This window comes from Coccomyxa subellipsoidea (assembly GCF_000258705.1).
Source record: "Coccomyxa subellipsoidea C-169, whole genome shotgun sequence".
NCBI lineage: Eukaryota > Viridiplantae > Chlorophyta > Trebouxiophyceae > Coccomyxaceae > Coccomyxa > Coccomyxa subellipsoidea.
The window spans coordinates 1,554,752-1,579,417 of NW_005178032.1; the positions used below are offsets into that span (position 1 = coordinate 1,554,752).

Here is a 24,666-nt window from a genome sequence, read left to right on the forward strand (position 1 = left end):
AAAATGTCGAACGTGTACAACTTGGAACCTCCAACCAAAGGGAAGGTGAGTCATGCTCAAGCAATAACAGTCAAAACGCCTCTACGTTTCAGGCCCATTCCTGGAGTTGTCCATCCCATTAAGGGCAGTTCTAGGATCTGTAATCTCCATTGATGCGCAGGTCATCCTGAAGACTACCCTTGGCGACATCGACATCGAGTTATGGGCCAAAGAAGCCCCAAAGGTATCCCTTGCACTACCCTTGCTCATGTAATATTCCAGTCCCTCTTCTTTGCCAGGGTGTGTTGGCAGACCTGCCTGGCACCACTGTGATGCCAGCTTAAAGTCAGGAGCTCCCATCGTTGACAGATATGTGTGCACAGGCGGTGCGCAACTTTGTGCAGCTGTGCATGGAGGGCTACTACGATGGCACAATGTTCCACAGGATCCTGAAGGACTTCATGGCCCAAGGAGGGGACGCCTCAGGCAGCGGCGCAGGCGAGGAGTCCATCTACGGCCACCCCTTCCCTGACGAGTTCCACTCCCGGCTGAAGTTTAGCCACAGGTCAGTCATTCCCTCCTCTCCTATCTGAATTGTGGCATGACCACGGAGGTGGCTCTACCCGTGACAAGCAGCCGAACAAGCTACACACTGAGTCACCTGATTTCAGACACCGACAGACTTTGTTCTGGCATGAGCGGTGTGTTGTTGAGTACTCTTGTGCATCAGTGAAGTCCAGAACTCCTGACAAACACTTCATTTCGCTCCTCGACGTGCTGATGCTTTCAGCCCGGTCATGCTGAAGGATTTATGGCGTACAGTATGTGAATTTGTGATTTCTGCTCCGTACAGCTCATAGCATGCATTGCCGAATGCATTAGTGCATGCCATGACTACGTTAGGAAAAAGTTGGATAGTCTTGGGCTGCCCTGACATGGTGGAAAAGGTGCCAAGATAGGCCGAGCTGGAAGGCTGTCATAGAAACGCTGCTGCGACGCACCTAAGCCAAGTGTGGCTTGGATAGGCGTGTGATAATACTAATAATAATAATACTAATAATGCTGCAGGGGGTTGGTGGCGTGCGCGAATGCAGGAACGCCCCACACCAACGGCAGCCAGTTCTTCATCACCCTGGACCGCTGCGACCACCTGGACCGCAAGCACACCATCTTTGGGAAGGTCACCGGGGAGTCAATCTACAACTGCATGCACCTCAATGACCTGGAGGTGCGCCCATGCTTACCCATGCCTAACCCTAAACCCTAGTGTGTGTATATGTATATATATATATATATTTTACACGCTTTTCCTGCCAAGAGGCAAGGTGCGTCCTGCAGACAAGCTGCAGTTGAAGGCTGCCACAATCCTACACCTTGTTGGACACGCCAGATCCAAGCAAGACCCAATCAACCGTGGGCACGGTGCTCAGTATTTGCACCGCCCCCCGCCAGCCGGGGCCACATATATAAATAAAAAAAAAGCTCAACTCGTCACTGCGTGTTGTTTGCAGGTATTGCTGTCTGCCTGCTGATTTGTCTTGTGCATTACCCTGACCCATCTGTGTGTTTCTCATAAGACCGACACAGGCACACCTTTCCGCTCTTGTCAGCGATGTAATTTGTTTGTATTGTCCTGACCTGTAATAGGATTGCCTGTTCGTGGTCGGAATAGGCACTCCCCACTATTACTTACTAGCTGCCTGGCTGCACTTATTTTCCTTAATTGGCACTTCCTGTCTGCAAGTGCACCTTTGCAACGTGTCAGGGTTCAGTTGGATACATATCCTTGCTCTGCAACTCCTACATGTGTATCGTAAGCATTGCTCGATGAAGCTGCACAGAGCCAGCACACTGCTGCTGCATGCTATGGGCGGAAGGTCTTGCAAGTGCTCACCAATGCAAGCAGTGGCCTACGTGGTTCATCAACAAAATTATCCTCCATCTCAAGGATCGAGAAATTCTGTATCATCATCATTGCATGGTATTCTCCTTGTGAAAATCTGACGCAAACAATATAACTTATTCGTTGATGTGGCACTGTGTGTTTTTGGCGCAGACGGGTGAGGATGACAGGCCGACGCACCCCCCGGTCATTAAAGAGGTGGAGGTCCTGTGGAACCCCTTTGATGACATCATCCCCCGCAGCACCAGGGAAGAGCGCGAAGCAGAGGCTGCTGCCAGAAAGTGCGCTGCAGCTTGTGTTCATCCTTTTCTTGCCAATCCGTACCTCTTTTTCTAACTTCAAAGCTCACTGGACAGTAGGAGTGGCGCTATCAATGTGTTTTAAGCCATGCATGCAAGCTGTTGGGAGTGTAGGAGAACAAAAAGACTGGGGCATGCTGTGCCTATGAGCATCGTTCTTCCCTTGCCGCTCACCTCTCAGATGTGCAACTCCATAGAATTTCAGCAGTTCCCCTTCTGTGCCTGCTGTGAGCCATGCAAGCAAGCTCTTCACATGTAGCAGAGTAATAATTTTGTGGCATGCTGTGCCCGTGAACACCATCTTCTTTGAATGCCGAGATAAAAGTGCCACTTCCTGTCACGGCTGGCAATGGACTTGGTAAGGGAAGTGCGAGCACAATTTCTGGGCCAGAGAGATGGGGACATGCTTTCAAGCATATTGCATGGGCTCAGGGCTGCTGAGGAGGCGGCACTGAAGAGGGAGAAGAAGTCGCGCAAGAAGAACACAGCGCTGCTGTCCTTTGGTGAGGAGGCAGAGACAGAGGACGCGGAGGGAGAGGGGGTTCCCTCCACCAGCGGACGGGGCATCCGGTCAGCGCATGATGTCATTGATGATACACGGTGAGCTGGACCTGCTGTGCTCTGCTCTTCTGTGCTATGCTCTGCTTTGTTCTATTCTGGCGTCCTGCTCCTGGTGTGGCAACTGTGCTCTCAGCAGCAATGTCACTGTGCCCGCACACATGTGATGAGTAGATGCAGCATAACGTGTTAATCGTGTACCTGAGTCAATTTTTGTTTTTATACATGCTGCACGCTTCTTGTTGAAAGTATGCCCTACAAAAGGCGTTGCCGTCTAACTATGCATTTTGCTGGAGCAGGCTGTTGAGAGAGAAGACAGAGGCGGCAGAGGCGCTGGCAAAGCAGGAGCAGGAAGCCGATGAGGAGAGAAGGCGAGTGAGAGCAAACGTCAGAGAAGCCCTGGGCAAAAAGGTGACATACTCTACTCTTCTCATGCCACATCGTGCCGCCGGTGACTGATGCAGCACAAATTCTAACTACATATGTCTGCATTGACCAGTGCTCATATGTCGGGTTCCTGCCATGGCAGACTGGGTTCCTTTCAGCTGGTCTCCTAACCAGCGCAGCTTTGTGAGCCCTCTCTGTCCGTGACGATGAGTCATACAGGCAATAAGTTTTTAAAAGTCCATTATTGGTAATTTGGGTGGTGAGCAGGCCAAGGAGAAGGAGGAGGCCGCTGCGGCGGGCGCTGACGAGGACGGGGCTGAGCGGACGTCCAGTCAACTGGGAGGTGACGCATCGGACTTCGGGGCGCAGATGCGCGCGGCCGCCAGCGCTCGCAGGAACGCCATGGGACACCAGCCGCGCAGTAAAGAGGTGCATTGACTTTCTCGCTTACCTTGCTGGATCTTTTTAGGGCTCTGACATTATGTGCTTGCAGAGGGCGCAAAGTGCTCCATGCCTCAAAGAATGTCTCCCAATATTGGATAGGCCCCCTTGCCTTTCTTGCTGGCTGCCAGGCCTCCTCCTTGCGCCATAAGTGATGTTTTGCTTCTGCTGCTTTGCGGTCATGTAACTTGATGCCGATGCATGTTTGAAGATGAGGTACCTGCGTTAATTCCGGATCAGTCCACTCTGCTTTCATGGGGGCCTTGTCATGTGCAGAAGGTTTTCCTGTGCCATGGCCTCTGAAATGTTCCAGATCTGCAGGAGCCTGAAGATAGGGGAGATAGCAGCGATGGAGGGGGCGATGATGACGATGAAGATGATGAGCCCGGCCCCAGCAAGACAGAGGAGCGCGTCGAAAAGGCGCTGCTCGGGAAAGCCACTCGCGCGCAGCAGAGGATATCCAAAAGGGTGGGTGACGGCTTATCTAACCTGCTTGGTTCATTGTGCATCATGGGTCAAGGAGGGCTGCTCAGCAGGGGAGCTTCTATGTTACAGCAATGACAGAGGCATGCATGGATCGGGGAACTTGGATGTTTATTTGCTTCAACACCAATGCCCAGGCAAACCTGGCATTACCCCCGCTATCCCTGAGAGGCCCAGCCATGCCTGCATGCCTCTAATGCGGTTATGTAGCAGCTTAGGCCGATCAGCCCAAGACATAGAGGTCCAGCTGAAAGGATTACCAGCACGTTCTCTACAGCTTGTTTGGCCTTCCTTTGCATAGCAGTGTTTAACCTGTGCTCATCCAGGTTGCCACGAACCTGCTATAAACCTCCCTGGATAAAGATATTCCCGCTGGAAGTCCCCTTGATAGAGAAATCCCCGGGTGCAGGTGAGGGTGGATGATGCGGAGCTGCTGACCGACTGGCAGCGGCGCAACGCGGAGTACAAGCAGCGCAAGAAGATCGCTGGGGCCATGGGCGCAAAGGTACGCCCCCTCACGCTCTGCAAACACTTCTAATCCTAGCGAGTGTGAAATGTCAGGGCATGCGCACTTCTTTTGATGGGGCATGAAGAGGAACGGGAAGCTCCAGTGCGGTGCCCATTGCGGACCATATACTGCCAATAGCAAGGCAGCACCATTTCGAATTAATAGTGAAGTAATCTGCATCAGAGCTGGCTCACTCCGTCATCAGGACCATGTGCTGCAGCAAGTAAAGAAATATACAGGATGTGGTGCAATGATCCACCGCTGACAGGTTTGGTAATGTGCGCGCAGGACAAAGCTGACCGTATGAAGGCGTTCCAGCTGCGGCTGCGCGTCGGCAAATCCGCATCGGCCGAAGCGGCCGCGGCGGCGGCCGCCAAAGCTGAGAATGGCGAAGAGAAGGGTGACGAGGTGGGTCCATGTCTGGATCTCTCTCTTTCCTGGGGCAATTGAACTACTGATGCCTTAGGGTCCAAAGAAGCACAAATGCTATCTCAGCAGGGTCTCTTGCTCATTCGTCCTATTATGTGCAAATTCCAGTATCAACAGGTCTGGGAGGTTGGAAGGCGTTGCGAGACTTTGGGGCCTGCCCAACTGTAGCGTGACTTTGTTGACAGCCAGGCCCTGAGACAGCGTGCGGCATTGCCTCTTAAGAGGACAGTTTTGAGGCATGACAGCAATGTCCTTGGAGAAGGCGCTAGTCCGCATGACAGGCATTGCTGCAAATGCCAGGGCTGAAGCATGCTGATTTAATGTTTGGCTTTTCTGGCGTGGTGCAGGCGTATGACGGCAAGGTAAGGAAGGACTTGGACCACGATCAGCTGATGCCGGCGGCTTGGCGGCTGGAAAAGTACCTGGACGCAGACGGAGGTAAATTTTTGGATTGCATGCTTTGAGATTTTGAATAGTAGAGAAGAGGCGACTATCAACAGGGAATTCGGCAGCACATGGGACAACAGTTCTGGTGTCCTTTGATGGTAGAGCACGCTCGATCATAGTGGCACTCAAATTGACACCTATAGTCCCTTGCATAGCCGATCACATTCACTTTCACCAAAGATCTTTTTGATTTCTAATTCTCTGATGCTGAAAGGGCGTATGTGGCCGACAGATGGGGACGATGACCTGTCGCTGGACGCTCTGAGGGCGCACAAGCTGGTGTACAACAAGGCGCGGCCGGGGGATGACATGGCGCGCACTGACAACGTCGATGACCTCGTGGTGAGTCAGCGCTGACTCCGCCTTGACATGCACTTTCCTCTGTGTCCTGTAGGGATTGCATTTCACCGCAGGGCAGCCCTATCTACTCACACTGGCGCTTATCGTACCTTGCTGTCTGCATGCCTCTTTATCTGAATGTACATGCAACGGTTGACACTTCTGAATGACACTCACGCTTGAATTACGGGACACCAGAGGTCCGCTGCATGCGAGTAGCGTAATTCTTACCTGCATGAGCAGCAAGCAATCTGCCCGGTTTTGACTTTCATCGGTCAGTGTCTCTTGTTAAGCTCACTATGTGTATGGCATGTGCAGGTCACGGACCCTTTAGCGCAGAAGGGGCAGGATGAAAAGTACAACAGGGTGAAGGCACGAGAGAAGAAGATGAACCGGGAGTGGGTCAGCCAGGGGCACAAGCTCTGACTGATTGCATGTGCAATTGCAAGAAGTTGCTTAAAGATTTCCGAAAGCGCATGCATGCATACTATATGCAGCGATGCTAGCTAATTATGATAGCTATGATATCAATAGCATATTCAGGTTAGAGTAAAATATGATCTTATAATATTGGATGCACTGCACTTCCAGGAACGCAGACTGCGCAACATTCGATTTGATCAGGAAATTTATTGCTCAATTCCAGGCTGTAACCGCCACAATTCAACGCCGTCGCAGATAACTCGCATGTGTGCCACGCGTGCTGGGCTCGAGCTTTGTGCGTGTGTAACTGTCTTCCAGGCCGTGAGTGGCTCCAAAGCTACAACATTGCCGCGCGAATATGGGTTTTGAAGGATTCTCGATGTGCTCAGCGCACATGTAGCATCTGTGGCGCTTGTCTCAGCCCCTGAATTCGCACCCAATAATTGTTGAACATGGCACTGACTCCTCGGGTAGCCTTCGACACAACACTGGGTGGTCCTGTAATTCTGAAGAGTGACCAATGGCAGGTGTCCTCGGATCCCAAGAGGAGCTGCAGAGCAATGAGGGTTCTCCGAAGGGCAGCCAGTGCTAATTCCAGTGCTGGCATGCAGCGTCAGCATCAGAAGGGCTCATACGCTTTGCGGCAGAAGGGTCCCAATAATCGTGGGTTTTCTGGGGACTCAGCGTCCTGCTCTACTCGATGCAGCGCTCTGTATGCCGCGGCTCTGCAGCTCGCTCGCAGTCAGGTGTGATTGGGACATGGGTCAATATACTTTTGGCCCGACTTTGACCTGCCACTTTGATGTCAAGTGTGTTGATGAAACTTGTGCATGACTACTCTTATCCGCATTCGTCCACTACGAGACTTATATGGATATTGGGTATTTTTAAGTTGTTGCCATTTCACACATTCTTCTCTAGCCCTCAAAATCGTGCAGCCATTTCTACCTAGGATTCCCTTGATACGCGGTAGTGCAAAGGATTAGTTGGATTGATTGTATCCTTCATTCGCTCGATGAAGGGCCAGGACATTTTGAACCTCAAGGCAGCACATGTTGCGCTGAGAAACCAGGCAGCGTCCCAACCCGACCTTTCAAGTCAGAGCCCCTGCATTTAGTCATCCCAGAACGTCCACTTTCCTACAGCCTAGCCTGCTTCAGGTGTACCAGCCCTTCCGAGAATTCAACCAGGAGGCAATCACAGGCCATCCAACTGCTACCACTGCTGCCTGCAGGACTATGTGCGCGCGAGGGACGCATTCCAGCGCTGCGTGGAGCTCTGCCCGGACTTCACAAAGGCGTGGGTGTCTTGGGCGCAGCTGGAAAAAAGGGTCAGGCTGGGGGATGGCGTAGACCATGTGGAGCGCTGCCGCTGTGTGCTCCAGCGAGGACTCACCCTCAACCCCAACAACGCCGGACTTTGCCAGGTTTGTGACGCCTGCTCTTGCAATTTGTATAATTGCGCCCTTGCCGCCCTTGATATGCCCTGTCATTTGGCCAGGTCCAGCCTCTGAAAGGACCCGAATTGGCCCTCAAGCACCAGAGACGGCCTGCCCAGGCTTGTAAATCCTTTTGATCCTTTCCATGCTGGCCTGCAAGCAGTGGTGCTCGCTGGATGAGCAAGGCCTATATCAGACATTGCTTGCAGCTGAGCTGCAGCCCTCATGACTTTCTAATACTTGCAGCACAAGTACTGTGGTTCAAAACGTGGGATTTTCTTGCAGTGTGTGTTTCTGACACTCAGCTGCATAACCTGATTTGCATGCACCAGCAGCAGCTGCCCTCTCTCAGCATCTTCAGCTCGACATTGCAAGCTTCTTTGTCCCAGGCGCAGCATGATCTTCAGCTGGATTTCCTGCGCCATGAAAGCTGCCTTGTGAGATGGTTGAGGCGGGTGCATTTGTGCAGGCTTGGGGACTGATGGAGCTGCAGAGAGGCAATGTGGTGGCAGCAGTTCTGCTGCTGGAGCGCTGCGTGGCCTACGACCCTCGCTGCTCCCCAGTGCTCAAGTGGAAGGCGGTCAGGATTGCGCAGCAGGCAGTGACATCCAGAAGGCGGCGTTCCCTGACAGAGCTGGCCAGCGGGGACTTGAGCAACTTTGCTTAGTCATGCTTAGTCATCTTCGCCAGGTATTGTCGTAATTTACTGGATCCTAAGGTGCCAGCTTGACGTCCTGAATATCAAAGAACCGAATGGGAGAGGCAGGGATGCAAGCACAGGCCTGGATCGAATCTTGTCCTTGGGCTCGCTTGAAGGATAAGTTTTTGTGGGCATCGACTGTGATTGTGCGCGGCCCTGTGCCACCAGTGGAATATAACATCACGGATCCTTCTGTCTTCGATGACAACTGGCCGACTGCGTAGGCTTAGCTGGTGAGATGAACTGATTGTTGGTGGATTTTCTACAAGAGTTGATGGTACGCGTGTACATGGAGAGATGTACCTAGATGCATTGGGTTCTGTGCTGGTGATTTGTCGCTGCTTTGTCAGAGCTTTTTGAGCAGCCTTTGTACCACCAATTCCTCGTTGACAATGCAGCAGTGTAGAAGCCGGCAGCATACCGTGTGCCGAGAGTCAGAGACATTGACAGCCAGCACTTGATGTACAAAAGAAAAGGGTAGAAGAATTAGCTGATCACTGTGGCATTGTGCAGCATAGAGTGCCTGCAGGTCCTTCAGAGCTTGTCACAACTTACAGTAGATTGAGTTGAAGGAGGTTGAGGCTTGATGGTCAATGCTAGTGACGACCTTCGTGAGATGTGTGCAGCTGGTCACAGCAGCTCTGCAGCTGTGGCAAATGTGTGAAGCTTTCCCAGCGCCAACATCATTGACTGTGTACTGGATGAGGCATGAATTGAAGATGCGTTGAACGCAAGCCAAATCAAGCGAGGAATCTCTGATCAGACATGACAGAGCCTTAGAAATTGTGAAATCTGAAGGCGAGCTTGCTAGCTGTTGTGATTTCCAGAGCCCAGCACTTAAAGATCTCTAGAGTCACCCTCTGGCACCAGTTACCCCCTGCAAGAACACCTAATGAAAAAGCACCCGCAACAGTCTAGACTTTGCCAAAGATCTTTGCCGCTCGCAAACAGCCATTGCATGCGCCACAGCGGCAAATATCGGCATGACTAAACTTTGCATCCCTTGGGAATCGTGCCGTCATAGAAAATTCGTAAACAGAGCGCTGTCTCGGCCGCACTGCAAGATACTGAGTCAGCAGAGCATTAACGACCGAACAGGGGCTGAAAAAGTATTCCTCAAACTTAAAGTACAGCATCTTGATGCTGCCTGCAAATCCAGCCAGATCACCATCAGGCACTCTCAATTGCAAGTCGTTTGCCAGCACAACAAAGCTTTCCAGTCGCAGTCCTTGGCAGAATTGGATGACAATTGGACCAATTGGGAGATGATTGTTGGAATTGCTATAGATCTGCAGGTCCTTGAGATTCTGCAGGCACAGCCCCATCGGAATAAAGCGGATAGAATCCAGGTCCAAACGCAACGAGGTAAGATGGCCAATGCTCGTATTGCAACTCAGAATGTCCATGACTTCACTATTGTAGTGCTGGTAATAGCTCCTACCACAGACGTTTTCATGCAAGTGCCAGGCACACACATTCTGATGCGGCTTCCATCCGAAATTGTCCTGCCAGTCAAAGTTGCCGCAGAAGAAGTGCGAGTCGCAATCAATTGTGACACGGCACTTCTCTGGCACCGCAAAGGAGTAGGGCACAAGCATTGTGAAACGCACAGCAGTCAACTGAGCGCAACCACTCATGTCGAGTCTCTGAGCACGCCTGCAGAAACTGTGGCCAGCAGTGAGGTCATATTCATCAAGATGACCTTCATGCTCCACTCCTTCCCATTGGATGCACAGTGTCTGCAGCACATGCAGCTGCTGCAAAGACTGGCATCCCAACATTTCTATGTCTTCCCTGACTCGTAGCACCAAGTGCCTGAGGGTGCTGACCAGCGGGACACCAAAAGTTGTCACCCTGAGAAAGAGCGTTTGAACATGGCCTGCATGGATCAAGAACATTGCCAGCCAGGGAGCCCAGTGGTCAACTTGCTTGCTCAGCAGATCCCTACATTCGACGCAGCTCTCAAGTGTTGGTTCATCATCGACCAGGCACGAACCGCAGGTGACCTCTTCCCCAAAGACAGGGGCACTAAGACTGACAATCCTCAGCTTTGGCAACTGGTTGGCAGAGTGCATTAGCAGTGCCATTCCGCCCTGTGCTATGTCGAGGCTGATGGCGCTACTCATGTTCATCGAGAGGGTAATACCCTCGTTCCAGTGCTTGACAACCCAGCGGATGTCGCGGATTTGACTGGGCGCGATGCTGATGTGCCTTGGCTGCACTTGGTACACTGCGCGGCAGGTCGTGCTAACCTTGGCCCACTCCTGAATGCTCATTCTTGCTGCTACCATCTGCCAGACCTCAACAGGCAGCGCATGTAAGTCCTCCTTCGATGAAGATTGCTCCATTACGCTGCTGAACCTGCACAAGCTTGCACGTATGAGGCACTGCATCAAGAGAACATGCAGCATTGCTGCCGCTGACCAGGCTGCTTTCCCCTGTCATCAATACAACCGTTATATTAAGCATGATCCAAAGTATCAAGCATGATTCAAAAGTATCAGATGGTGATTATGAATAGAGAAAAAAAAGTTATTCTGTACTAGGACACTATGGATTGGTCGATGGGTGGAAGACCATCACCACTTCTTTTTGAGAAGTACCTGGTATCGCCTTTACCCTATTGCCTATATCTTCCAAAATATATTTTAAGGGAATATATTGATATCTCACCTGCTGGGAGATCTCCTGTGGCGATAAGAAGAGGTGTGATCCACCACCCCACTGTGAAGGTCTTGCTTGACGCCGACACGTTGGAAGAAGAATTACCAAGTCTTGAGGTCCCCTTTTGGTACAACGTCTCAGGCGAGACCTCTCAGATTGATCTCTACATTTTCCTTGAACTGGCCAGGTTGCCTGAAGAGGATCCAGACGAGTTTGCGCAAGCATGCAGTCATGTCGACATCTAATCATGGCCCTTGTGAGCCTAATTTTCGTCCTTTGTGATCTCCTCAAAGACCACAATGTGTCAACATGGACGCATGTCTAGTCTCCCCCATTACAGCATGCTGTGCACTGGCATCATGCTCCAATCATTGCTCCCGCTAGATTTCATCACTGATGCATGGATGTGTCACACGGTCATGCTGGCACAGACTCCAGTCTGTCATGCACAGTCACAATGCAACACTGTGACTGAAGTGATATCGGAAGGAGTGTATCCTGATTCAGGCTCTTTGAAGCCCTCAAAGAAGGCTTCATGTAGGACTGGAGTGCCGGCATATCGACAGAGTGTAATCGACGTTTTAGCTGATGTACAGAGATGCCAACACTCAAGTTAATTTGCATTGTTTGTTCAGACTTTTGCTGCTCCATGAGAGATTTCCTAGTAAAGAGTTTTCCTTCGCTGCTTGAGTATGCCTTAAAAAGGGCTTCAGCTTGAAGCAAGTTGCTCTTCAAGGACTGTTACAAAAATTCATGAGTGCGCCTTGTGCAGAGGCTGGATCGTGTAAGGTTGCAATCTTGAGGAAATGGAAGAAGTACTCGCGAGTACAGACATGACGTCTAGCCATCCTGATCATGACTCACTCCATGATGGCATGAAACATTCTAAATCCACATGGTGCAAAACAATGATGCCCGCGGCTCAATACACACCCAATTACATACCGTATTATTATGCAGTTATTAGTCACAACCACTTCAATTCATGCAGCAGATGATCTGCTGATATTCTTACAATACAATGTTAGCTGGATAGCATCAGAGCCTGGACAGACATACAGATACATTCGAATCAGACAACCTCAAATATGCCATCCACTCTAGCGCGGAATGAACAGGCGCCACAGCGGCAGTTCTCTGGGAGCGCCTGTGCCCAGGGCACACTAGCAGGAAAGCAGGCCTCTGTGAAGGCTGAATCCTCAGGAAATGCCCTCTGCTTTGCTGCCAGCTGATCACTTACTAAGGCAACAGTCACAGGGCAGCAGTCAGACCATCGCATGTACAGTTGCTCAATGCTGGCTGCGAAGCTTGCTATGTCAGGCACCCCCAGCCGAATCTTGCGGCCCACTGCAACAAAGCGCTTCAACTGCACAGAGTCATCAACCGACCCAATGATGATGTCATCCTTGCTATGGATCTCCAGGTCAGTCAGGTTCTGCAGGCAGGAGCCTGCCACAAAAGGAGCCTTGGCAGAGCACAACTCGAGGCAGTCAAGGCGCAGGGATGTGAAACCAGCCAGTGGCTCTTCCCCTGCAAACATGCTGGCAATCTTCTCGGCAGTGAGGGAAGAACCTTGGGTCTCACGCAACCACCATCTGTTGCATGTCTTGAGGCAGGCTTTCTCAGTGTAAGCAAACACCATCAAGTGCTCGGCCATTGCATTCCAATCAGACTCCACAGTGACGAGGCAGCCTGGTGGCATGTCCAGCATACAGGGCACAGCGTCGACACAGTGCACGGCATGCAGCGACTTGCAGCCATGCAAGAGCAGTGCGCCAATGGACTGGCCCTCACTCTGCTCCGACCTTCTGAACGAGTGTCTGGTGCTGGCAACGCGTTGATAGACAATGCCCATGGTCTCAAGGTTGGTGAGGCATTGCAGGACTTCAGCAGCTGACGCCCACAAGTACTCAGAGATCTCCAGGTGGAGGTGCTTGAGTGTTGTCGGCAGTGGCATGCAGAAATCTGTCACCTTCAAACTCAGCGTCTGCACCTGCTCTGCGTGCATGAGGAGCATGGCCATCCATGGGGCCCATTCGTCATAATCGCTGTCACTGGAGCTGTATTTACTGGTCGCAATCAGCCTGGCATCCTCCAGTTGGGGCAGCTTGCCGCAAGACTGCAGCATCATTGTGGCGGAAACTGTGACACAGAGTTCCCAAAGGCTCATATCGAGAGACAGGCTCCTGGCCTCGCTCCAGTGTTTCCCAAGCCACTCCAAATCCTCAGCTTGGTTCGGCCTCATGGAGATGCGCTTGAGAGGTGCCTTCTGCATTGCTGAACAAGCTCCTCTGGCTCTGACCCAATCCCTTGTCATCATCTTCTGTGCAACGATTTCCCAGATCTCGGCTGGGAGGCCAGATGTGCTGCACTTGTGTTCTTCTGGTGCCATCAGGTCCATTCCTCCTGCGCTGTCATTCGGGCTGAGCTGTTCGTGCACCTTTGTATTTCAGCACAATGATGAAGATAAAAAGCCGATCACGAAAAGGGGGTAAGGAACATGCAGTCAATGTACCTATCCTGTTGGGGAGTCTTTATCCTGATCAAGCTGATCGCCACCTTGTCGAAGAAGACACTGACTGTTGTCCCCTCCAGCTGCTGTAAGGGCGAGTGTTTTGCATGAAGCAGCTACAGATCGGCTATTGTGTACTAGATTTGAGGTCAGTGCGAGTTGCCGCTTTCCGGATCAAGAAGCGCAGCACGCTCAGCATGCGCATGGGGAACCCATCATCTTGAGATCAACACCAATGAGGCTCAAAACGAGTCTGCGCAGCATTAAATACATTGTCCAAGACGGTATATGCAGCTTTGGCCACTAGCCTAGCTCCATACACCTTAGGGCAGGGCTGAAGCCTGATCTCCCATTCCCTTCGAGCACTTTCTGCACACCTCGAGCTGTAGGACAGGTGAGAAGGCATAAGTCTTTGCTTTATGATTGCCTGCTTTGCTCCGTTCAGCTCGTAATACTTGAAAACCGAAGAAGCATTCTGTTTGGCTTACGAGGCAGAAGCGAGAGCGCTCCTAGGATGTTTGGTGTCTCGATCCTGGCATCTACACCTGCTTAACATTCACTACAAGAAAAAACATTTTATTGCAGAACCCTGAGGGATTGCTTCTTGCCGGAAAGGCTGGCATGCCACTCTGCCTTGGACGATTTGTTACCTACTTGTTGTGCAGGATGCCTCCCAGACGTCACAGAATATCTGCTGCGAAGCAAATGGATTGCGTCCCCGAGTCGGTATGGCTGCAGATCGCCAGCCACTTGTCGATCACAGAGTGGGCCATGGCGTCAGGTGCCTGCTCCACGGCGTTCAGACTGCAGCTGCGCACCTTGGATATTCCCTCAGCGCTTCCACCAGCAGGTAGGTGCTTCCTGGTATAAGCCTGCACCATCCAACTCCCCCCACGTGGTCGAACAGTCTGTTTTCCTGAGGGTGATACCGTTGTGGTGGCCTAGATAGCACCCAGACAAGCAATGATGCCAGTGGGTGCATTGCAGGGGTGGCGTGGGTCAGCAAGAGGCTGAGTTGTGCACATGCACTGCGGCTGCGAGCAGAGGACTGGAGAGGGCTGGCGTTTGCCATGAAGCAGGGCCTGAACAAGATGAGCAGCATCCAGCAACTGGAGGTCACAGGGGACCATCAAGATGGGACAGAAAAAGAGGCAATGGCGCATATGATGTCTCTCTATTGGCTGCTGGCGAAAGCTCCAAAGCTTCGAGTGTTCAGTGCCAACTTTGAGAAGGTCACATGGGTTCCGCCACTGTCCCAGTTGAAGCACCTTGTCCTGGCTTTTGAACAAGACACAGGTGATGTGTTTGCTCACCTGCCAAATGCAGAGGCTCTGGAGACCCTTTCATTGACACTCTCAGAAAATGCGTTAGAGGCACCGGCACTGGACCTAGAGAACATGCCCTGCCTGCACACACTCACGCTGACACGTGTCCGGCCAGCTGGTATCACTCTGCCCCACAATTGCAGTCTGCATCTCTTCGACATCAATGATGCAGTCTTGTCAGATGCCCAGTGGGATGCTGCACTTGTCAAAGTACGCACTTTCGACTACACAGACCACTCCCGGCTTGTTCTCGGCCAATTTCCTGCAATCTTTGCCAGGTTCCTCAACATAACAACTGTAGCGCTAGATGTCTCTCACTTGGGTGACTCAGAAAATTATCTATCCCTGGAAGGTCTTTCTCAAGCAGAGAGGCTGTATTTGTGCGGTGAGCGTGTGTATTTGACGGTGCCTGCTAGAGTATCTTGGCAGAAGTTCTTTGTTGAGGGCGAGGAACAGGTGGCAATCACCTTTGCAGACGTTGCATATTTTGCACAAGCAGTGCCAGTAGCTTACTTCGTATTTTGCTCTCTGTCTGGGCCATCTTTGATGCATTTGACTGCTGCGTGGGCAGCTGGCGGCCGCACATGGGACGGCTACGCATGTGGTGGTAGCACTGTCATCAGAAGCCCCCAAGACTCCCGGAGGGGTGGGGCCGTAGTTACATTCGGAACATGTCTCTGTGGAGCATGCATGATGTGTCTCAGGCGGTCAGGTATAGCACACACGTTTTAGTATGACATGTTTCAGGTCTAAAAGTAGTAGTACTAGCAGGGAGGTGCTATCTGTACATACTATGTAGACAAGCTCTTAAGAATAGAGCCCTCTACCATTGAATATTGTCAATTTCGGTGGCTTGATATTCAAGTTGGTGATGGTTTGACCACACCGTCATAAATATGTTCTTCCTGTCGCTGTAATGGCAAATTTCAACTCATATACACTTGTCCCCACGTAGCAAGCAGGCTGCATTACAAAGATTGCATGATGTCTGCAATCCACCGCCTTGTGGACACTTTTCTCGTGGACCTTGTGTCTCACAAGACCTCCTTGTTGCCTGCTCAGTGATTGGACCTCTTTGTGTGCCATGCTGTGAACATGTAGCTCGACTGGCCTGTGTTTTGACTATTACCCTGATGATTACTTGTCTGCCCATTCTGGATTTTCCTGCATAACACCCTCAACGTCACCTCCCAAAGGGGAATGTTGCGTTGCTGGCAGGCCAGAAGCATCTCTTGCAGAGGGGTGCTCAAGCGATGCAGGGAGTGCATCATGCAATTGTTGCGTGATGACGTGATCGACAGGCTGCAGGCTTTTGTAGGCCCCGCGGAAGTGGCTGCAGACGCTCTGCATGTATGCCCTATGGCCTCTGGCTTTGGGTTCGCCGACCTTGTAATAATCAACTATGTCTGCACCTATCTTTCTCTAAAGGAGCTTTCAGTACACTGTATTCTCTTGAGGACTTTTGTGCCCCACACAGCTTTATGAAGCAATATGAAATTTAACTTCACTTCAAGCTACAAAGTGCATCAATTTCAGGATTACCTCCTCAAAATTTCTGCCTTGAAACGGACCAGTAACACTCATGCAAGCATTATGCTCAAATGATGTGAGTCACATCAGTCACACAGCCTAAGGAATGTCTACACAGATCTGCACCAGCTGCCCATTTGCTTCTCTTACACCAACGCTCGCGCTCCCTTCCCAGCACCTCTCCAGCACGCAAGTCTCACCCATGCCACCCTTCTTCCAGAGACCTTTGCGTTGCAACCGCCGTCCCTTGTAAGGTAGCTGCCCAGAAGCTTCAGCTGCATCCATTCGAAGCAGCAGCCGCCGCTGCCGGGAAGCTGCCTCCAGGAAAGCGAGGGTGGGGAGGCAGGGGCGTTCCCAAACGCAGTCACCAAGTTTGGCGATGTTCAGCGAGCCTAAGCTGGCGAGCCATGTCAGCTGCGTGCGATTCAGATCCCCGAGCGACAGATCAGCATTGCGGCCGAGGTCCAAGTGGCGCAGGGAGGGAACGCTGAAGACGGCCGCCGGAAGCCGCATGAAGCTGCAGGAAGCCAGGCGCAGCCGCGTGAGGTTTGACAATGCGTGCAGGTTGTCTGGTAAGCTCCGCAGAGATGTGTTGGACAGGTCCAGAGACTCCAGGGCTGTCAGCTGCAACACCTGCATAAAGAAGGACAGATGATCATGAACTGCAGAGACATGTCATGGCGGGACAAAGTCACCTTCTCAAGAAGTAGTGCAGGGCCTCCACATGCTGTGCAGAAGGCACTGCTTATAATCTGGAAGGTTGATTCGAGACAAGTTGCAACGCACCCCTGCAATCTATTCGAGCATAATAGGCAGGTTCTCAAAATACAAGTAACTGTCCCGTTTTCCGCAGATATTGTCCCTGCTAAGTTCTTTTAATTACAATAACTGATAACTGTAGAAATTATTCAACGAATAAGATTTTTGGAGACACCCAGGCACACCTGTGGAGGCAGCTCCCACATGCCCATATGGCAGTCCAGTCTCAAGACGCGCAGCTTCCTTAGGCGCCCAAACCTCTTGGGCAGGGCAAAATCCTGCGCTGCCTGATCTGGCGCCCCCGTGTAGTCATCCTCGTAGTCAACGGCGCAGCCGTCCAGGTCACAGGGCAGCTCCCCCGTCAGGCTGAGCTCCTCCAAGTTAGTCAGCATGCAGATCTCGTCCGGCAGGCTGTTCCCACACCTGCTTACGCACAATACAAGAAACCTTTGAAAAGCAGATCGCTATGCATGCATTTTCTCCTGCTTGAGAATTCTCACTCTTCGAAGCACAACAATGTCACAACAACCCCCGCATTTGCTGTAGGTACAACCTTAAACCATGGAGCAATCAGATAGCAAGCAGGCGCCATGCAGCCACTTTGCTCAGCCAAGAATGGGTGAGAAATCACCAAAACAGATCTTATGCACATATTCACACAAGAAGCGCACCAGGTGCCCAAAGAGAGGGACTTGAGGTTGGTGAGATGCTGGAAGCCAACCGGCAGCCGCGCAGTCATAGGAAGCTTCCCGGGGGCTGCGGCCGGGCCGGTGGAATCTCCCAGGCAGCTGTCCTTGATGGCGAGTCGCGTCAGCTGTGTGAGGGCTGCCACCACTGGAGGGACCTCTGTAAAGCCTGCACACCTGCAGTGCAGAAGCAGAAAAAAGTGTCAGACAAGGACATTACACTCCCTCTTAGGCCCCACATGACACGCCAAGCTGTCAGGAGATGACTTCATGATCAGGTTGGGGCCAGCTGTGATCGTCCCAGAACATTCTGGGCCACAGTACTCTTTGTACCAGAGCAAATGACACATGCAGGAGCCAGAAGACAGCGGAACTGGCACGATCTGTGCCCTGCTACAGGCAATCAAGAGACTTGTTTGAGCCTTCACATCATTGCGTTTAAAGCCACAGCTTGCATAAGATATGCCACAGATCATCTTCACCCACTTCAGAACGTCTCCTTGTGCTGTGGCATCTTCCTCACCAGCATGCTGTGGTGCCTTCCTTGCAAGCATGGTCGCAAAATGTGGTCAATGACGCTTGCAAGTAAAGCAGTACTGCATGTGGCACATTGTGACAGGTAAGCATGACTCACCCGATGCTGAGGCTGCGCAGCGAGGTAAGCTTAGTCATCCAGGCCGGCATGTGTGCCCATGCCGCCCACGGCTCCCCGTAGGCCGGGCAGCCGCGCATGTCCAAGGTTTCCAACTTTTGCATGCGCGCCAGATCAGGCCACGTGTGCATGAACCCCCCTCCCAGGGTCACGGCAAGGCTGCGCAGATTAGTCATCCCTGACAGCGCCTGCATAACCAGTATGTCCATCAGTCAGAGCTGCTGTCACAGATCGCACCAGAACTGCAGATTCAGACCCCAGAAGGATCACTGGTGCCCAAAATGTGCCTAGTCTGATACATGCCTTGCTTATCCATGACATCTGCTCTATTTCCAGATGCAGTGTTGAAGTGCAGCACAGAGTCGGATGACCACTTGCGAGGATTCCATCGGGCAGTGGGCAAGTTTTAATCGTATGATGCCAGAAACAAACATTGCAAGTACAATAAGTACTTTTCCTGATGCACCGCGTCCAGCTGGTGTAAACTGTATGGCAAAATGCCACAGCAGATGGGCAGCAGCAAAGTTGTTGCGTCGAAGGAATTATGGAAAGTGTGCGTGCAAACCAGTTGTTTTCTTGCTGCACCCACCTGCAGTGTGACACCGTGGTCACAGAACCCATCCAGCTCCTCTATGCGCAGCACTTCTAGTCCGGCAAAGCACGGCAGCAAGGGAAGTGCAGCCGCCACTGATACTCCCTCGCATGCTGTCACATGCAGGCTCCTCATATTGCATGACATGTCGCATCCTGTCACATGTACGCTCCTCAGATTGCGTGATTCCTCGCATGCGGTGACATGCACGCTGTGCGTATTGCATGAGCCGCTGAAGGTGCCCAGCAGCTGCAGGAAGCTTCCTTGCGCTGGGTGAAGCGCTCGGCAGTCCACGCGCAAATTTTCCACCTGCAGCAGAGAGCTTCGCGTTTGCTTGGATGTGATATTTCTTTTGTTCAGGACCGTTTGCGAAGACATGTCAAACAGAATGTTATGAATGATGTGAATGTTGTGAGAGTATGGTTGCTCAGAACAGACTGCTGCGAGGGACAAATTGCATCTATCTCGGCAGCGCAAGCGACCATGAGAGCAGCATTGGATGCTGTTGACATCACTATATGTCCTTGCCAAGTGGCTGGGGGGTTCTGACAGGGGATGACTTCTGATGACTCCCGATGACAGCATCAGTGTCTCGCAGGCAGTGACCCTTCCCAGGTTGTCAATCTGAGTGTGTCCCTCGCACCTGATTGGCACGAGGAGCAAGCCACCTCAAAAACTCCCTCTGCCATATGCGACGCTGTGCTGGTGACTCGCTGCTTGCACCAGCAAGGTTTGGAGGTGGCGCCAAAGTGATGGATGCCCATAGGTCCCCCAGAGCTGAGCAGCAGGCGGCGTCTGCGAACGCCTTGCAGACGAGGGGGAAGCTTGTGCACCTGCAACAGGATATTTCAATCGGCTTCACGAAGCTTCCGCACTGGGGTTTCAGCGCTTCGGACACCTGGCAGAGCGCCCAGGTCAGGATGCGGCATTCTGGAGCCCGGGCGAATGCAATATGACCAATGATTATGAGTGTAGACACATGCGCCTCGTCGTGGCGGGGGGACGGCCAACCTTTCCGTCAAGGGTAGGAATGAGCCGATGTGCTGGAGGGTCTCAACTGGCAGACTGTCCATTGCACGCTGTACTACCGTGCTGTAACAGACAGCGACTGTTGCAAGAAGCTCGCAGTGATACTTGGCTCTGCCCCTTCAAGGATTAGTGTGTGGCTTGCTGAAGGCAGGTCAGCTGTACGGCATCCTGGTTGGCTCCGGTAGTGCACTGCTATTTCTCAGATATAACACCCCGTCGACTCCCATGCGTCGTCAAGAAGGTGGTCGAATAATGGCAACAGCTCTCAGGGGGGTCACAGAATGTGCACAGCGTCGACAGTACGAGAAACTCAACCCTCACCGATATGACTATTTGACAGGTGGAAACCCCATATCACTGCTGTTTTGCCGTGACCTGCAGCAAATGCGCTCTGAACGCAGCTTCTGATGGTTTTAAGAAGAAAGGTCTTCCTTGTCCTGCGTAAAGCGCAGATTTTTCGGTCAGAAAAAGGGGCTGATCTGGCACAAGATTTTTGTACCTGAATCGAAGCCAAAACTGGCCTTGCATGCTTTTTTTGAAACCCTTCCATCCAAACCCCTTTCGGACTTAACCCTGAACTTAAGTTTCGCCAGGCGAAAATTCCGCCACCACTCGTTCGGACGACAGGTGGCAGAGATTCGAGTTTCGCAGGTGCCGACTCGCTTCCCTTCACGCAACTCGATGTCAAAGCTGGCCTTAATCTGTGGCTGCGGGACCTGATCACGCGCGTACGGGCTGGACTAGCGTGGGAAGCGCTATATAATTGTACATAGGGCGACAGGGAGGCAGCGCGCAGGGACCTTTCGTGAACGATCGGCATCGGGCCTTTGCTAGGTGTCGCCCGATCGCGGCCTGATCTTGAGATTGGACACTGCTTGTGTGTGAAAGATGAAGAATGACTGTGCTTGAAAGCGATATATGCCGTCTTATTTTTAGTAGACGGGTCACTGTCGCACTGTCTTGAGTCAGACAGATCAAGTCGTGGCTGTGGCTTCGTAAGCGCGGTACAATGCAGCCTTTGGCGGCAGAACGCAGATACTGCTATTATGGATTGCAGTATTAGTAGCAAAGCATCTCGAGAAAAATGGCGCGGCGGCAGAACGGCCCGAAAGCGCTGAGCATTGGAATGGCATGCAGGCAGGAGCAGGACTGGGCGGCCAGACATGCTGAGGCGGCATGCCGTGCTTGCGGCGGTGCTGCTTTACGCAGTTGTGCTGGCGAATGGATCCGTTGAGACGGACAGCAGCAGGGGGCGTTCCTTGAAGCAGTTGTTTGGAGGAGGAGGAGGTGCTGCCTTGGCTTGTCTTGTGCTCGTGGAACACACCTCCTTTGCAAGCATGCGTCGAAAACACGGCACGAAACAAGCAAATTGCAGATAGCTCCACGCAATGGCGAGCAGTTTTCTGGGCTTGCGCTGAAACTGCAAGTCAAGCACATCCCTTCCTGGCAGCTTTGGTTTGCCGGCACCGGCAAGCCACTGGCTCCAATTTTATCTCAAGCGTGTTGTAGGCTTGAAGACCTTACCGCTGGCTGATCACTCTTTCGCTGCTTGCTTGAATAGTTGAGGATGTACATGCATGCTCTGATTTACCTTCAGCATTTGACCAGTGTCTTCTGCGCATCCTGAACGGCCTGTGGCGCCTTTTGTGGAATCTGAGTGCGAACTTCAAATATATTTCAACTGCATATCCTTGACATCAGGGGTGTATGCCATGCAGGCACCGGCAGCATCTTTGGAACGGGCACGTCGCCCAGCGGCAATGAGAATGGCAGGGGAAATAATCCGCCACCCAACAACCCACCCCCCAACAATCCACCCCCCAACAACCCGCCGCCCAACAACCCACCCCCAAACAATCCGCCACCGCAGCAGAACTCCAACCAGGGGAGCAGCTACAACTCGGGGAGCTCGGGGAATCAGCAGAGGAGCTACTCACCGCCCAACAACCCACCCCCCAACAACCCACCCCCCAACAATCCACCCCCCAACAACCCACCCCCCAACAACCCGCCGCCCAACAACCCACCCAGCACACCACCCCCGCAGCAGAACTCCCAGCGGAGCTACTCGCCCTCAAGTGCGCACTCAGCCTTGTCCAGTGCTGGTTATGAAGTTGTTCGAAGCGGCCCATAGAACTTTGCTTTGGTGCTCTCTGGGCACAAGAACCTTGAAGGTCCTGTATGTTGCATGCATTGCATGTAAAGCAAAATGTTGCTCTTTCTTCCTGCTTGGCGCTCGCCTTGCCTTGTGTGTCTTGCCTTCTGTCTTGGTTTGTCTGTTGCTTGTCTTTGGGCGCTTGTCGCCTCGTGTGCCTTGCCCTGAAAGGAGCCTAGGTCCTCTTTTTACTTGCTGGACAGTCTGCATAAGGTTGCGCTCTTGTTGTGTGCATCAATGTATGCCGGATGGCTGATCATCACTGGAAAGGGTTGTTGCACGCCGCGAGGTGCATCTGCAGCCATGTCAGAACTTCCTGCCATAGATTCTCATCTTCTTATGAACATGTGTTCTTGCGTAGCTGGCCTGTGTCATGACTTGTGCTGTGTGTTGGATGTGTGCAGATCCCCCATCTAACCCGCCGAGCAACCCGCCACCCAGCAATCCACCCAGCACGCCACCTCCATCCACCCCGCCATCCACCCCGCCGCCGAGTAACCCACCCAGCACACCACCGCCGAACAACTACAACCAGCGGAGCTACAGCAACAATCCGCCTTCAAGTGAGCCCACCCTTTTCATTGTACCAAACAAACCTTTACTCAGCCAATCTTTGCAGAGAGCTCACTGTCTCCATCAGACTTGCCCTTGGGACCATGTGACAAGGCATGCGCTGGTAGGCTGTGTTCGAGCATTGCCGATTGCTGTTGTTTACCTGGCGCTCTGAACGCTCTGAAATGGTGCTTGCAACAGGGGAATTAGACTTTGTAGAGGTAGTAAGACAAACTCCCATTAACACTGCTTTTTTGTACTGGGAAAGTATAGGGTTCCCATATCTCCTTCAGTTGCTGTGTGTCCTGAGGGCCATCACTGTTGCTGTGCAGACCCGCCGAGTAATCCACCCAGCAACAGCCCACCCCCGAGCAATCCACCCAGCAACAGCCCGCCGCCCAGCAATCCACCCAGCAACTCGCCGGACAACAGCAACCAGCGCAGCTTTGCCCAACCTTCTTCAAGTGAGCCAACACTTTAGCTAAAAACACATTGCTGTACAGTACAGACATTCCTGCTGCCACATTTGGCGCCCAACTGCCTTCATGTGTTCCTCACGACCTGATCTCCCTGCTAGTCACCCTGCTGGATTGTGTGCTTATGTTCCGCAGCACTGATGCCTTACTTGGTGTCAAATTGTGTTTTGCTGTAATTTCTGAGTCCATGAATTTTTGAATTTGGCATCAGTTGCCCCATGTCAAAGAGTCATGTTCTGGGGCACCTGATTTTTCCTATAGTGCCTTCCTACTGGGATAGTATCCAGGAGTCCGATTTTCTGCTGCAGCCGAATAGGCCCAATCCTTTTCCCATTAGTGCCCTCTTGTTGAGCGAAGGAGCCATTGCATGTACTGAGCTGCTTGACATTCTGTGGTTTGCTTTGCTCGCAGGTCCGCCGCCGAGTAATCCACCCAGCAACAGTCCGCCACCGAGCAATCCACCCAGCAACAGTCCGCCCCCGAGCAATCCACCCAGCAACAGCCCACCCCCGAGCAATCCACCCAGCAACAGCCCGCCACCCAGCAATTCACCCAGCAACAGCTTTGCGGGCTTGGCAGGCTCCTCGCCAACCCCGTCACCCACCCCTTCATCCACCCCTGGCAGCAGCCAGGTGTGCCCTGATAACCCAGGCTGGACACTAAGAGTCTTCTTTAATCCCCGCTTGCAGGACAAGTGTCAATGCGTGCTATTTCATTGACTCTGGTAGTACTTATACTCATGACTGTAGTGTTTATTCTCTGCTTTTGAGGTATGGGAAGCATAACAATATTGATTCTGACGTGAGAAGGAGACAAGGACACACGCATGTAACCTATTATTCTTATCTGACAGGGAGGACACCCTTTTAGTGTCCTCGAGCACCGGGAATTATAACTGCATACTCGTGTACTTTCCCGGACCGGGGTATTGTTGGCCCCAGCAGATGTCCTGCAAGCATGTTGTGACAAGCATGCAGCACCGAACGCTGTGTATCTAATACCATGACTAAGGCTTGCCTGTGTTGCAGACGCCGTCCCCAAATGCGTTTTCGAACAATGCGCGTTCTGCCAATGTGGCATCTCAGCCAGGTGGCACGACCCCGTCTCCTGGGGCGACCCCTCAAGCCACAACCACTCCAAACCCCTTCGGGGTGAGTATCCCACTAATCTGTCATCCCCTGGCCTCTAGTAACCAGATGACCCCTAGGTGGGGCAATCTCTTTTATGACATTCAAGGCAGGTACGCTGGAGGACAGTCCTGGCCTGGTCTATGGGGCGAGATTATTTGGGTTTTACCAAGCCCGTGATATTTTGCCGTGGGCAAAATGCGCATTTTTCAGGCATTCTGGTGGTTGTCTTGGGATGAGTTTTGTCGTTGAATCTCGGCCAATGAGAGAGCG

At 52.2% G+C, this 24,666-nt stretch overlaps 5 protein-coding genes across 5 annotated transcripts; 2 read left to right on the forward strand and 3 right to left on the reverse strand.

Annotated features, from left to right (window-relative positions):
• Positions 1–3: 3 nt before the first annotated feature.
• Positions 4–2,710, forward strand: COCSUDRAFT_7866 (cyclophilin-like protein; the record flags this gene model as incomplete). Its single annotated transcript, XM_005646518.1, has 6 exons — positions 4–45; positions 161–223; positions 363–544; positions 1,048–1,207; positions 2,036–2,163; positions 2,641–2,710. Coding segments are annotated over 6 exons (645 nt in total), but the record flags the coding sequence as incomplete, so codon positions are not given.
• Positions 2,711–12,022: 9,312 nt separating this feature from the next.
• Positions 12,023–12,538, reverse strand: COCSUDRAFT_56464 (hypothetical protein; the record flags this gene model as incomplete). Its single annotated transcript, XM_005646519.1, has 2 exons — positions 12,023–12,043; positions 12,323–12,538. 2 exons carry the CDS (start codon positions 12,536–12,538, stop codon positions 12,023–12,025), a joined length of 237 nt encoding a protein of 78 aa, XP_005646576.1.
• A 1,228-nt stretch (positions 12,539–13,766) lies between these two features.
• COCSUDRAFT_33622 (hypothetical protein) lies at positions 13,767–15,408 on the reverse strand. The gene is made up of 3 exons (XM_005646520.1): positions 14,498–15,408; positions 14,176–14,360; positions 13,767–13,904 (listed from the first exon to the last, which is right to left on the reverse strand). Exons 1-2 carry the CDS (start codon positions 14,610–14,612, stop codon positions 14,191–14,193), a joined length of 285 nt encoding a protein of 94 aa, XP_005646577.1. The 5' UTR covers positions 14,613–15,408; the 3' UTR covers positions 13,767–13,904; positions 14,176–14,190.
• A 1,056-nt stretch (positions 15,409–16,464) lies between these two features.
• Positions 16,465–19,189, reverse strand: COCSUDRAFT_56466 (RNI-like protein; the record flags this gene model as incomplete). Its single annotated transcript, XM_005646521.1, has 5 exons — positions 16,465–16,998; positions 17,310–17,547; positions 17,796–17,987; positions 18,445–18,650; positions 19,052–19,189. 5 exons carry the CDS (start codon positions 19,187–19,189, stop codon positions 16,465–16,467), a joined length of 1,308 nt encoding a protein of 435 aa, XP_005646578.1.
• Positions 19,190–21,833: 2,644 nt separating this feature from the next.
• On the forward strand, positions 21,834–22,217 carry COCSUDRAFT_17140 (hypothetical protein; the record flags this gene model as incomplete). Its single annotated transcript, XM_005646522.1, has 1 exon — positions 21,834–22,217. A coding segment is annotated over one exon (384 nt), but the record flags the coding sequence as incomplete, so codon positions are not given.
• Between the last annotated feature and the right edge of the window lie 2,449 nt (positions 22,218–24,666).

Coding starts and splice junctions, on each gene's coding strand:
- COCSUDRAFT_33622 (XM_005646520.1), bottom strand. CDS start 14,612: ATGCTGCTCATCTTGTTCAGGCCCTGCTTCATGGCAAACGCCAGCCCT. Junction 14,361..14,497: donor CTTGCTGACCCACGCCACCC/CTGCAATGCACC, acceptor GGAAGCACCTAC/CTGCTGGTGGAAGCGCTGAG.